The sequence below is a fragment of the Melanotaenia boesemani genome, chromosome 15, assembly GCF_017639745.1.
Source record: "Melanotaenia boesemani isolate fMelBoe1 chromosome 15, fMelBoe1.pri, whole genome shotgun sequence".
Taxonomy (NCBI): Eukaryota; Metazoa; Chordata; class Actinopteri; order Atheriniformes; family Melanotaeniidae; genus Melanotaenia; species Melanotaenia boesemani.
In genome coordinates, this window is record NC_055696.1 from 12,145,014 (window position 1) to 12,159,006 (window position 13,993).

Consider the following 13,993-nt stretch of genomic DNA (forward strand, 5'->3'; position numbering starts at 1 on the left):
AAAACAAAACAAAACAAAAGATGGACATGTTTGCGTAATTCAATCTCTGTATATGACGTGATTTTTATCTTTCTCCACAAGACGCTAAGCCTTAATCAGGCTGAAATCAAAAACAATCTCTACATGGATATTTATCCTGGCAGGATTTAAGTTCATAAATCATATACATTTTTTGGACACTTACATAAAATACATATCAAATCAAAGACAACCTCACTTTACAAAAAACAAAAAAAAAAACAGAAAACATAACTTTCACTTGTCTACGCTCAATTTGTTGAAATTACCCGTTACATTATGTGAGCTTTTACATTTATGTCTATATCTGTCTGTTCAGGTCTCTCAGTTCGGTGCTGCAACACATATGAAGCCCAACAGATGAAAGGCTAGTGCGAAGCTCTGCCAGCCTTTGCAGCAGCTCCAGGCGGGGGCTTCTCTCCCCTTCCAGCGGTTCAGTCCCCAGGTGCCTTGCTCAGCCTGACAGCACAGGAAGGCCCAAGGCCGCTCACAGAACTACAAGCCCTTCTTGTTCTAAACCTTTCATTTGAGGTCTAGTGTAAGAAATGCGCCATGAGCAGTTTTAACCAAGTTGCACAAAATATAACAGCCTTATTTCCATCCATCGGCTGAGCTTTTAGCTGTCTTCCAAATATCCTTCCAATTATCAGAATAGCAAAAAGCTAACTTGTATACATTTCTAAAGAATAGCTAAAAAAAAAAAGACTAGTAATCTGCATCTGAAGCTGATTTCCACAAACACCTAAATAATATTTGCAAGCACAATAATTGCAGTCACAGCTTGCCTATGTTCATATTAACTGACTTTAGAACATTACTTCAGCAAATTACAAGAGCTGATGACCTGGTGTTAAAAGCTTCTCTGGTAATATGTAGTGTTAAAAAGCTTATCCATTAAAAGTTACTTACAAAGCTGTTTCCATGTGCAGGGATAATCAATCATAAATACACATAAATTGCTCTTCGGTTATTTTCTATGGTGAGTGGGCCCTCGGCACACAAAAAATAATGAATGGCCTGAATGCAGAATTAATACACTTATTAAGATGCACATTTTTTGCAGCATAAGCCCATTTCCTGTGCTACTTTTATAAAGCGCATGCGGTCGTAGCTCCATAGAATTACCCATGCCGCCATGCTAAACGAGGGAAGCAGGTAGGTGTAAATGTAAAGGAGATTTGCTGAGTCTTTAAAGTATTAACAAATGCACAGAGACTTTTGACAGATAGCAGAAAAAGTACGCATCAGAGCAGGAAAGTGCAATTTTCTACATATGTGAAGTTTTACACAGCTGAGATTAAAGACATATGTGTTGTCAACACACAGCAGAATGAAAGTGACAACTCCTGCTTGCCTCACACCTGACAGCTGCAGATCCCATGCTGGTCTGCAATGATAACAGCACAAGCACAAACACAAACACACACACACACACTAATCCGTTCAGTTTACAGAACTTTTTCCTTCATCTTCACACTGTTTGCTGAATGAAGGTCATGATAGAAATGCCTAAAACCTTTTTCTTTAAATTAGCAGGCTATCCAGTGAATAGGTACATTGAGAAATATATATCCACATGAGGGTGTTATCTGGAATTTGTCAACATACTAATTTGGTCCTGACACCAAACAGCCAAGTAAGATTTCAGCTTACAGCAAATAAACTATGCACAAAAGGTAAGGAAACTAGTGTTCTTCATATTATTTCTTTGTTCTAACAACGCTTCTTGGCCTTGAAACTAATACTGTTTAAAAGCCTGTTTATTTCCCTTTCAAATGGTGATACATTTATAAGGAAAATGCATTTGTGGGATGAGCAGCAGAGCTGAGTTTGTGGGTTTCGCCCATGAAAACCTGGTCACATCTTCTCTGCCAATGCCAAACAGCTTATTCTAAGAATTATTTTTTATGTTGTTTATTGGATTGAATGATTAAAATCTGAAGAAACAACACATATATTACCAAATTAAACAATTTATACATTTAACAAAATAGTGGCTGCACTTGTGTGGAAAAAACAGACACGTCCATAGCAGCCTGCCAACTCCTCTTCATGCAGATTACTAGTTTGGTCACACACTGTTGTGGGATGGCATTCACTTCTTCAGCCAGTGTGGTAGTGCTGGTCACTCTGGCTTGACAATCACCTGCCAATCGGCTACCTGACCGTCAGCACTTAGGGTACCAGGACCTCAAAACAGAGTAAATAGAGACTAAGCTGTTTGGCAGAGAAGATTTAGCAAGTTTTCCATGGACAAAATACACATACTCAACTCTGCTGCTCATTCTAGAGATGCATTTCCATACATATCTGAAAAAATAAAGGAAAAAACAGGTTTTCTAATGGTATAAAACTTGTTGCCAAGAAGAACTGTTACAACAAATTTAAATTCTTTATTGTGCAAAATTTGTAATCTGAAAGTGGATAAGTAGTAAATAAACAATATTAAAAAGGTAATATGCACTCATATATGTTTGTTTCCTTTAGTTGATTGTACTGTGTTAAAACATATGAATCATGGAGTGAATACTAACATTCTTACCAAATCTATAAAGATCTATATAAAGATGAAAATTTCTCAAATACATTATTTTCCAAACCTTGCAAAGTCAACTTAGTTTGAGGACTTTAAAATACCATAAACTCTATAGAAGAAAGAAAGTTAACACTCTCTAATCAGAGGATTTTGACTTACTTCCCTCGCTTATGTCTGTTCCTAAGACTGTGAATGGGAAGGTCTTTCCATCTCAAAAAAGCACCCTGTAATGTAACAGTTGCCTTACAATCCCACCTTGCCCTTTTTCTGTGCTACACTTTGCAGCCTTCTGCTACACTGCACTTCCATTCTTCAGCATTTCCCAAACTAAAGGAGGTGACTCAAGTTAGGCTCAGAGCTGGGGTGCTCAGGATCATGTGACCTGGTTCTAAGCCTTAAAGGCTGCTACAACGCTACACATGTTTAATACTATAATGTACTCAACTAAAATTACTAGCCTAACTCCTCATTATTTCATGAACAATTGTAAAGCCTGACAAATGCAGACAGGACACATGTACAGGGGAAAACACACAAATACAATACAAGTGTCCAAAAAGACTCCTTTGGTTCCTTTATAATGTTGTGGCCAGATTGTTGGCAGCATTTTGCAAAGAGGACATCTGGACCCCTGATGAAGAGAGTAACTAGCAACACATGCATACAGAACACACACACACACCCAAAGATAAAACACTGGAGCTTTTCTTAAAATATAGCCCACACAGAAAAACAAGATGTTATGTTTCATTTTCTTCTGTCATTAGTGGAGCGTGGAGGCGATGAACTGCACACAGTGTGTCGACCATCATAAGCCGCCTCGAACATGAAGACCATGAACCTCCTCACTGTGCTGAAGGCTTGTTCAACAGAGCCAGCAGAGTGTATGTCTGCTTTTTGTAGCTCATTATTGAGTGGTAACACTGACAACAGCTGAGACCAAGAAGCGTAATACAGCTACGTACGCTTATACACTGAACTGGGCAGTATACATGGTTATACTCCTCAACACTAGGCAGTGCCCAAGAAGCAGCCTGTCATATACACAAAGCCATATGCGTGAAGCCATGAGAACAAGCACTGACCTATATTTCCATTAACACAGGAAGCAGTGTGACAAACTGTGTCTCCTTTAGCTGGCCGAAAAACCCACACACTCATCATTACAGCACCAGCACTGAGGCCTGCAGCTTTGAAACAACTGAGCCATTTAATGGTCTCTTCTGGGCATCTGAGAAGCCCATTCTGCGCCATGCAGAGAAGCAATCATCTGTCTGATCAGCCTCAGGAAGCCGTGGGCTGTGACAGAGTGAGAAATCAGAATTCATGACAGCAAAACAGCAAATGCCAAACATGTGATTATCAGGAGGAACATAGTCTATAAAATACCCTCCATTATCTTACATGAGAGAGAACAGTTATTAGAAAACGCAAAAGGTGTGAAACCAGAAAGTCATTTTTATCTTTGTTCAGGCTGGTTGAGGTTGCTAAATCTTGGTGAATAAAGTAAATTTCCTATTCAAGTTATGCTGCAGCAAATACCAGCAGCCGGTTTCACATCAGCAGCCTCATGCTCCTGCAGTCTCAGGTTGCTGAAATCTTGACAGCTTTGGACACCTTCATAAAAAAAAAAGGCTGTAAGTGGCTTGAGGCATACAAGTCTGCCAAAACAAGAAGCAGACAGCTGGCAAGGCGTTTCAGCATCTCATCTTTCACTGATAGCCTGGCTAAAAGGCAGAGATGGTGATTTCTGAAGCTCTTAAGGCTTATCCCATGCTGTAATACCTCATATCAATACTTTTTATTCCCAAAAGAGTGAAAAAGTCTGTTCAGACTTAAGGTTGAAATGCTAAATCTACCCAGGTATATTGCTTTGAGGGTGTGGTGATAATTTAATATTTTGCTACTGAGCCCTTTAAATGTCCCTCAGTCCAAAAACGTGCATGTTAGTTTCATTGGTGTTTTAAACTCTTTGAGAGTGGCATGGTTATTTATCTCTCTGTGATGGACTTGTGGCCTGTCCAGTGTGTACCCTGCCTCTTGTCTAAAAGTTTTTGGGATAAGCTCTAGCCTCCGCGTGATCCTGCAGTGGAATAAGTGGACATATAGACAGGATGGATGGATGATGTCTCACATTAGCTAAAGTGTTCATGTGTTACATACTACATCAATACTAAATACTCATTAAAATCAATTCATATAAAGACATCTGGGACATGACAGTCTTATTGAGAGGGATGCTCATACAGTAATATTTTGACAGGTTACATCTAATAAAAAATGTGAGGAATCTTTGCTAACCTATGCAACAAATTGCACGATTGTGACAAAAAGCAGAAGCAGAATTAATGCACCCTAAAAATATTATGTTAACCAGCCAACAAACATTGTGTTGATTATTTTGGATGTGACAACACAATAATGACTGAAGGTTTCCACCACTCATAGGGGACAATGTTAGCATGAAAATATCATTTATTACAAAGGCAATGGATACAGAAGATATTCTCGTACCTTGTATCCTGGGCCGAGTTGATGAATGGCGAAGATCTGAGCTGGATTGAGAGCTTCACTGAAAACATAAATAGCTCCCAGCTGACCACAAAAAACCCTGTTGGCATCTGCTGTCTCTGATGAACCCAGAAAACATTTGTCATAGCTCTGGAAAAAAGAAAAACATTTCAAACTTTCATCATCTCCTCTGAGAGATAAAAAAGTCTTTATAGTTTGTTGATCTTTACATTAAAACACATCTCAAAAGTTAATTATCTTTTTATTTTCCCTTTCAGATCATAAAACAATGGCATGCACAATGGTGAAAAACATTGTTTCTGAACTGCTGGTTTCATTTCACTTCGATTCAACTTTACAGTCATCTGATGCTACATTTTTTCCGGTCCGCTCACCTTTCAACAACTACATCCGACTAATACACTGTATCACACTACTGTCTGTCCCACTCTGCTTTTTTAAAAATGAGAACGTGTTTTTTTTCCTCCTTCAATAAAAAACATAATAGCATCAATGCATTTGAAAAGACCTCTTATTTCACCTCTCATGAATCTTTTGATGAGTTGCACAAACTATGTTTGTACCAAGAATATCAGGCCTTGGTAACTGCAGTAAAGTCAAAAGCCAACATGAAAAGTGTTGCAGAGGCCGTGCTGCCGCCGTGAGGACAAGCTTCCTGTCCCCAGCTAAATGGAAAAGTTGAAAGTTGGAGTTTGTACGAGTTGTGCTGGAAAGTGGCCCAAGGGCAAGTCCGCCCCAGCTGACAATGCAGAGGGCAAACCTCAAATACTGGCCAAGATCACAACAGGTAGGAAGTGTGAAGCAGAGCCAGACCGATACTGGATTTTTGGGACTGCCACAGACACACTTACTTAGAAATTAGAGATCATACATAGAAAAGTTATACTCTTGCAGTCATTAAACTAATTAGGCAAAGAGAAACACTTTTTTCTGATGACATGCAGCTGAACAGTAATGTCAATACTCATATTTAAGACGTCATTAGTGTCCTTACATCATTAGTGTTGACATGCCAGGCCATATCACCATAGGAGACCAGTTGACCGTTGACATAGCAACGGATCTCTGAGTTCCTCCAGCGGTTGTAGATGTGGACGATGCTGATCATGTACCACTGCAACAAAAGACAAAAACACATTCACATGCAGTGATTTATTTCAGATATTTTGCTTATTGCCTGCTTTGAGATCATTTTTGCCCACTATAGAAAACATCTGTGTCTTCTAACATCATAGCTCTCTATGACAGTTTTACCTTATGTAAACAATTACAATGTTTTGGACTTGTTTACTTCCCAGAGGAGATACTGAAATTAGGAGCAAGACTTCAGAGGGAGGAAGACAACCAAGAATTTTGACAATTCATACACTGCAGGACGACAGCATGTGTGCAAGCAAGCATTCTTTCTCTCTCACACACACATTAACCCACGCACATAAGCAAAAAAAATGCTGTGAGACATGGTGACTTAGAAACTGATCAAAATAAAACCACTGGGAACTTTGTTAGGCAGTGGAGAGATTCTACTGGGTCAGCAAATACTGTGGAAGGCCATCTTATCAAGTGAATGCGTTTGTTTACTTGAGCATGTATGGATGGGTGTATGTGTATGTGTGTGTGTTTGTGTGCAGGACGGCAGCAAAATGCTGACAGTGCGATAAGGGGGGAAGTGCGCAGGCCTTAATTGACAGACCTTATCCAAACTCATCAACATTCCCAGCAAGTCCAGGGTAAGATAGAAGACAGCAGCAGCACACTCCTGATGCTGTCTCATCTAACAAGTGGCACAGGTTTTCCAACTGTGTGTGTTTTCTTACCTTGCGAGGTTGAAAATCATATTTCACACAGTGCTGAAAGCCTTTTCCTTTTGACTTCAATGATGTCACGATGAGACAGTTTCCCACAAAGTGAGCAGAATAGCCAATTCCTTTACTGGTGCGAAAACTTTGGAGAAATCAGAAAAAGGGAATTTCAGTTACTTAGAAACTAAAGCAAATGAAGGTTAATTGATGGTGAAACATCTTCATTTCTGCATAAATTTACTGCATGTCAAGCATTTCCTATTATACAATCTTAAAAAAGGGAGTCAATTCTTTTACAAATGAATTTAAACTAAAGGAAATTCAACTTGTCAATTTACAAGCAGGGCACATTTTACACCCATATCACTTTACTTACGCCATCTTCCCCTCATTTTTCACTCATAATATATTCTTCATACATTTGAAACATCCACTTAAAACACAGTCTCATGCCTTAAAAAAAGGGCCAAAGGATCACACACAGCAGAATGAGACAGTAGATATAAATACTTTTTAAAGTGAATCCCTGATATACATTAGGAGGGTGTAAATGTGTGTTATCATGGCCTTGATGCAGCTGCAGAGGCCAATATCAGACATGCAGCTTGAGTAACAGCTGCATCTGGGGGAGGATGATAAGACCTGGGCCAGAGAAGAGGAGGATGCCCTTCCTCTCACACCTTACTTACCATCACAACCTGACAAACGGTTACTAAGGAAACAGGATTACATCCTAACACTTTACATGATTAGAGCTCATCTCTGCGACAGTATCTCACTTCCATGGTATCCTTCCTGCAGAAGACGAGCTCCCCGATTCTATCGGTAATGACTCTTTGACTCTGTTAGGGAGGAGAGGGGAAGGGAGGACGCCTCTAGTTAGCGTCACAGAGTGAAGAGGTGGAGGGAAGAAGCCCAGCGTAAGGAGTAAAGGAGTTCAATTAAATAAAAGGTCAAAGCTAATGAAGCTTCACACTAGCTAACGGCTTGCACTTACAACACTAACAGTGAGGCCAGTAAGGTCCAGAGATATACAGCTAATGGCGGCGTTTGCCAAACCGTACACTCATAATGGAGTGTTTTGACATTTAAAGTTTTGCTAAAATTCAATTATCTGTTTATCTACTAACTTACTGTTCACGTCCTTCAGTTTGACGGTTTAACAAACAAAAAAACGAGTCAATTTCTGAACAAAAACAATGCAGAAATTGTTATTCAGAAAGAAGTTACTGAAGCATTTTAAGCAGAGGTTATATTTCAAGATTCAGAAGGATGATTGTTTTCAACAATCAGTCCCTGCATTATCGTGATCCTTCCTCTACGAGATTGAAGTCTATATATTAACATGTTAAGGAAAATAAGCAGGACAAAAATAATTAATTTTTTTTCTGCAACTGCAGTTGTGCTCCAGTAATCCTCAGTAAAAAAAAACAAAAAAAACAAGGGAGATACAAGGCCAAAAGTCTGCAGTCAATTAAGTGCTTTCTAATGCTGAGAGTAAGTGCAACGCTCTCTACTTAATGCGTCATCTGTGTTCACCTTGGTGAATTTCTAATTCTGTCCACAAGACATCTTGGCGTACATAAGGAGCAGGCTTGAGCTGAGTGATTCTTTTTACAGCAGGAATTTTGTACAAAAGGAATGAAACTTCACTCTTTTTGTCTGACCTGTACAAAAAATGTCTTAAAGCTGAGTTGAGGTTGCTTTCACTAGAGATGTCTAAAGACTTTTTTTCTCTAAATAAATGTAGACTTCAAAGAAACTCATTTTTATTATAAAAGATAGAACCAAAAACATGATATAAACTATTTAACTTTATAAATCCTGTTCTTCAGTTAAACCTCAGTGTTATTGTCCATTGCAAAGAAATATTAATGCAGGGTCATTAAATCATGTAATCAACTAGATGAATCAACTGAAACACTTTTTTTGTTTGTTTGTTTGTTTTTCAGTCCATAGTCTTGGTGCAAAAAGTCGTCTTCCATTATGTTACAGTTCAGATGAATGATGAGCTACTTACCAATAGAGGTATGGTTTGTCTTTATCCACATTGATGTTGTTGAGTGGATCCTGCCTGAACCAAGTGTTGATAGTGAATCCGTTCTGGTACGGCCATTTGGCAATTGGGGGCAATGCTATAGCCTGATGGGGGATGAATACAACATTAGAGCAGGTCCAAGGTACAAAGCAATAAATGTGGACTGTAAGCCAACAACTAGGGTGCACAAAGAATAAATTTGAGCAATTTCTTGCTAATGGGGTTTAGATGTGAGTGTGGTGATTAGTCTCACCGCAGCACTGCGTCCTGGAAAATTGAAGAAAGTATCAGGACCGTGTCTCTGAGGCATCTGGTTCAACACTGACAAGAGCTTGATGGCATGTCTCGGCTAGAAGAAGACAAGACAGAAGGGAGTAACCATTGTTACTATCTGAAAGCTGCAACCTATCAGAGGCAGAGCAAAGACCCTTTGTGGAAAAAATATATATAAATGGTGTGACATCACATCTCTACCACAACCACACTGGATCAATAAGTCTTCAATCACCTCCACCATCCCTCGACAACAACCCCTCAATACCATGGTGACCCTTAATCGATCTGTCTCTAGGGAGCTGCTGGGAGAGGAGGAAGTGGAATGGACAGGGAAATAGGGGTGAGGTGGATGCGTTGGGGTGATGGTTATTGGATAGAGGAGCTAAGATGGTTGAGGGTATAGACTGCTGATCAGTGACCAGAGGTTGTTGATGTTGGTTGTACTGGTTCTTGAGAGGAGGGGAAATTGATGAGGAGGGACATGGTTATTAGCTAACATCAAACACTCTACACCTCACTAACCCTACCCAGAGAAAAGACACCAGAGAAGCGTAGTAGCCTGACATAGTCTGATCAGGCTATCTGACCATTCAGAGTAAGACTTTTGTTTTTTCTAGGAAGGGGACGTTCCTCCTAACATCTTTACAGGAAATCTGTAAATATTCTGAAACAAATAACACTGTGCTAAGCGTTTCATGGGGACTTTCACCTCATTAAAACAATCTTTAATCTGCACAATTCAGGCTTAAAGCGTCCACTCTGCTGTGAGGTAACTACACTAAGAGATTGCTGTTACAGCCCACGGGTTTGTAACAACTGCTAACTGAGGTAATCAGTAAACTACAAGGAGTAGTTGAGATTAGAACAACAGGGGGGAAAAGCTGAGTTGGCACTAATCACTTCCAACTCGTAGCTTTAAAGTAATCTCATTAACAGGAGCTGGTACTGTCACTTCAAAAGTAAGCAGCTGACTAAAAAAACAAAATTCACTTGATAATTCAAACAAGTGTCAAAGCAAGTAGGAATTTGCAGTTGGAAAGCCTGAATCAGACAAGTCTATGAGGGTTTTTTATACTGGTGTTTCATTGAAGAACAAAACTTATTAAATTATTGTCCAATCTAATGCAAAGCGTTTTGAGTATGTGCCTATTTCAAATAAGCACAGCCAAAGAAAAAGCCTATTTAGCAGTCCAGAATAACAAGTCTGTTTGGCTGACTGTGCGAAGGTGGAGAGTTTGAGGTGAGGAGATGTGGTGGTGAAATAGCCTGTCAAAGAGGAAGAAGGGAAAAAAAGGAGCCCTTGAGCTAAGCATTTAGCCCAGTGGAGCTGCACTGTGGTTAGTAATATAGAAAATAGTGGTTACATGTATAGAGAGTCTGAGTATATTAAACTGCACTGACTGTTTCACCTTCACACCTGATTAGGCTGTCACTGCTTTTACCATCAAGCTCCTACTGCTCTAACAACAGTAACACAGTCAATCCGGTGTTGCAATAATAAAGTCAATTAAAAGAGACAAAAATTCACAAATTGCCCTTGTCTCAATATCTGCTCACAAACCAGTCCAAACATAAACACACACACAGAAACACACTAATCCTCTATTATTCAGGTCTATTAGCACAATTGTCCCATAAAGTGACACCCAGATAAATGACACCACAATTAATCTCATATGCAATGAATTAATTAATTGTGAAAATACTAGCTCATCACAATCCTCACAGTAGATATTTTTGCATAATTAAACAAGGCAAATGTTTTAACAATATAATATGTCAATATGTTAAACAAGAAAATCTAAATAGTTACTGATAAATAACAACAAAAGAGTGTGCAATAATTTACAGATTTTCTAATATATGTCCGCTGCCACCTGAGCCAACAGTGGGGATTCAGTTGAAGCTTCTTTCTTTACAACTGAAGCTAATCCGACATCAGCTGAGGGCCAATTAAGTTATCTTTTTATGAATGAGTTGTATAAGGCAATGATGCCAGACAAGCTCCTAATATGTGTAAATAAAGAAAGTATACTACATAAGATAAAATGTAACAAATACAAAGCAAAGTCCATGCTGTTGCCTTTTGAACTGATTTCCATCACCACAAATGCTTCCAAGAGGCCAGTTTAACCTGTTTCATTTATAATTTCAGACTAATCAGAGTAACTGTGGGTAATTGTAGGAGTGTGGCTCTTTTAAAGGCTGGTCTTAAAGAAGACAAAAGCTAAAAAAAAATCAGATTCAGACAAGTAAGATGTGCAGCAGTGGATAATATGGAGAACATTGCTTCGTTTGCAACAGGTAAACCCATTCTAAAAGACCACTGCAATATAATTATGACTTGCAAATAAGCATAACATGTGTTCTTTAAAGTTTGTTACCTTGCTTTTGCAAAGCTAAAGACAAAAAATAGAGGTGTGCTTTAAGCTGAACCATTACTCTTCTCGTAACAGCCAATACACAAACAATCAGAAACTGTAATCACTTCCATCAGTGTGGGAGTTTAGGTCACCACTAACTTACCCAGATGCCGTTGTCTCCTCTCAGCATACTGAAGAGCAACTTCAGCTCCTTGACTGTGATGCTGTAGCTGGCCATGACTCCTAGCATGTCCACTAAGAGATCTGAGAAAACACACAGCAAGGGAGTGTAAGACCACAGAGCTAAGCATGTGTGTTCTCATGTTTGTGACTCTGTTTGAAAAGCCCTGTTCTGACATTTCTCTGATAAAATGTGATGAGGTCATAAGACAGAGAAGACTTGTTTGATGTGATTGTTGGGCAATTTATCATTTAGCACAGCCAACATTCGAGTGTGCTGCCTCCAGATTCTTAGATCTACTCCTCTGTATACAAAACACTATGTTGAATCTCTTGCAGAAGTGTTGTGCACAGCATGACTTAATACAGCAGATGTGAAGAATCAAAATGTTGCTTAATTATGTATTCACTTTAATGCATCAGGTTATAGGAGGCCATGCAATACACTTGGTACCAAAGGGTTTTTCATGAATGCATAGTTATTTTTATACGCTGTATCCAAAATAAAAGCAAAAAAACAAAAACAGTAGTAGTTCCTTTTACCTTCGGCTTCATATTTACTTTGACTGAAATTAATAGAAAGTTACATTTAAATATAAGCATGTCAGCACCACGTTAAATTATTTGTAGACAATTGTCCTGCTCCATTGACTTTCACTTTATACAAACACATCATATTAGCGTGACTATAGCAGAGATGTAGCACGGCTCTCTTGGATTGAGGCAATCTACTTAAAGAGGTTCTTCTTTCCTGTATTAGGCCTGCTAGATATGAATAGTCTACCCACAATAATTCATTAGCCAGAGCCCAGCGACAGGGAATAAAGGAGAAGGCTAGTTCACTGAGGTGCTTGGAATGAGAGGAAAATGTAATGCATAATGTCCCAGATTCAAAAGCCCCTGGCTCTGTTTTTTGGTACAATCAATCAATGTAGGTCATTTTAAATAGTTTTAGGAAAGAGTCAGAATCACGGTTCAGAAAGAAGTCTGTGTGAATATACATTAAATTGATTTAAGAGGCGTACACACCGCTGTGTTGAGCAGTAATAAGTCATAGTAGTTATAAAGCACAATATCCTGCAGCAATAGGTAGGACATAGAGGACAAGGGGAGGAAGGGGGATGGGGGGCAGGGGGGCATGTGCACACCGAGGCGTCAATAAAGAGAATTCAAGGTCAACATGATCATGCAAAGAGATGACTGTGGAAGCGCTGTTCTGCAATCAAACCCTGACAGTGCAGACAGAAACAGTGAGATTGTTAGGCTGCTTTAGTTGCAATGGAGGGTTCTTCCTGATGTTATAGGACACACACAGGCATAGATGCACACAGAGAATAAAAACAAGTCTGTGGCGGTTTATACTCTTTTTTTTTTTAAACCACTGAGGACAGAAGTTCAATCCAAAATGGTTCTCTACAAATAGAAAGCTTAGCTGTGCACACATTCAGATACAGTTCAAACAACATCTAAAAGGAGGGGTTCAAACTTTTTGTGTAATTTCAGAGGAACTTGATGGAGAACCCCTTTCACCTATCGGAAAACTACTGTTTCCAATAACAAGCAGGATAAAATAATGATATGTGGTGTAGTAAATAAGTGGTATGGTAAATTAAGGATTAAGGGTTGTTATTTTTTTTGGTTGGTTTGTTTTTTTTACATGCTGTTCTACCTAATGTGGTGCACTAGAAAATACCTTAACAAAAACTTAATTTCTAATTCAGTATTTTATTCAAAACATGTACAAAATACTATTTTAAGGGTCTTTAACACTATACTGATATTAAAAAGTAAGTAAGGATCAACAAATCCATCTCTATACACATATTATAGCTTGTCTGTTTGACATAATTACATATGATGTGACAGAATATTTACATGTTTCTCAGTGTCTCACATTCACGAATGAGCTATAATTGTACTGCTCCTTGTCATCTTCCACCTACTGCAGTCAACTCCATCACAGCAGCTAACATTGTTTACTTCTTCACATTGGTTGGCCTTAAATTTGGAACGGTCCTATGTTTTTATTATTATGGTAATGCATTGCATGGTATAAGTAGCACAAGGTTGGCAGATTTTTAGAAAAAGAAAAAGAGAAAAAGTTATGACATTTTCTTTCAAAAAGTCATTCACTGTAGCAACAAAAAGCCTTCCTCTGCTGCATGACTGTGTATATATTTAGTGTTTTTGTCCATTAAGAAAGGAGAGACCAATGTATGACCTTGAGATAGATTAAAGAAATGAATCA

General features: G+C 38.8%; 1 protein-coding gene across 9 annotated transcripts in view; it reads right to left on the bottom strand.

Moving 5' to 3' along the window:
* Positions 1-13,993, bottom strand: part of nbeaa (neurobeachin a) — a 92,825-nt gene that overhangs the window by 48,557 nt on the left and 30,275 nt on the right. For all 9 annotated transcript variants that reach the window (XM_042008597.1, XM_042008596.1, XM_042008598.1 and 6 more), the window contains exons 3-8: positions 11,729-11,829; positions 9,180-9,275; positions 8,909-9,030; positions 6,904-7,030; positions 6,081-6,200; positions 5,069-5,215 (exon numbers count right to left, since the gene is read on the bottom strand). In XM_042008597.1, the coding sequence (XP_041864531.1) occupies positions 5,069-5,215; positions 6,081-6,200; positions 6,904-7,030; positions 8,909-9,030; positions 9,180-9,275; positions 11,729-11,829 (713 nt within the window). The remainder of the gene's footprint in view (positions 1-5,068; positions 5,216-6,080; positions 6,201-6,903; positions 7,031-8,908; positions 9,031-9,179; positions 9,276-11,728; positions 11,830-13,993) is intronic.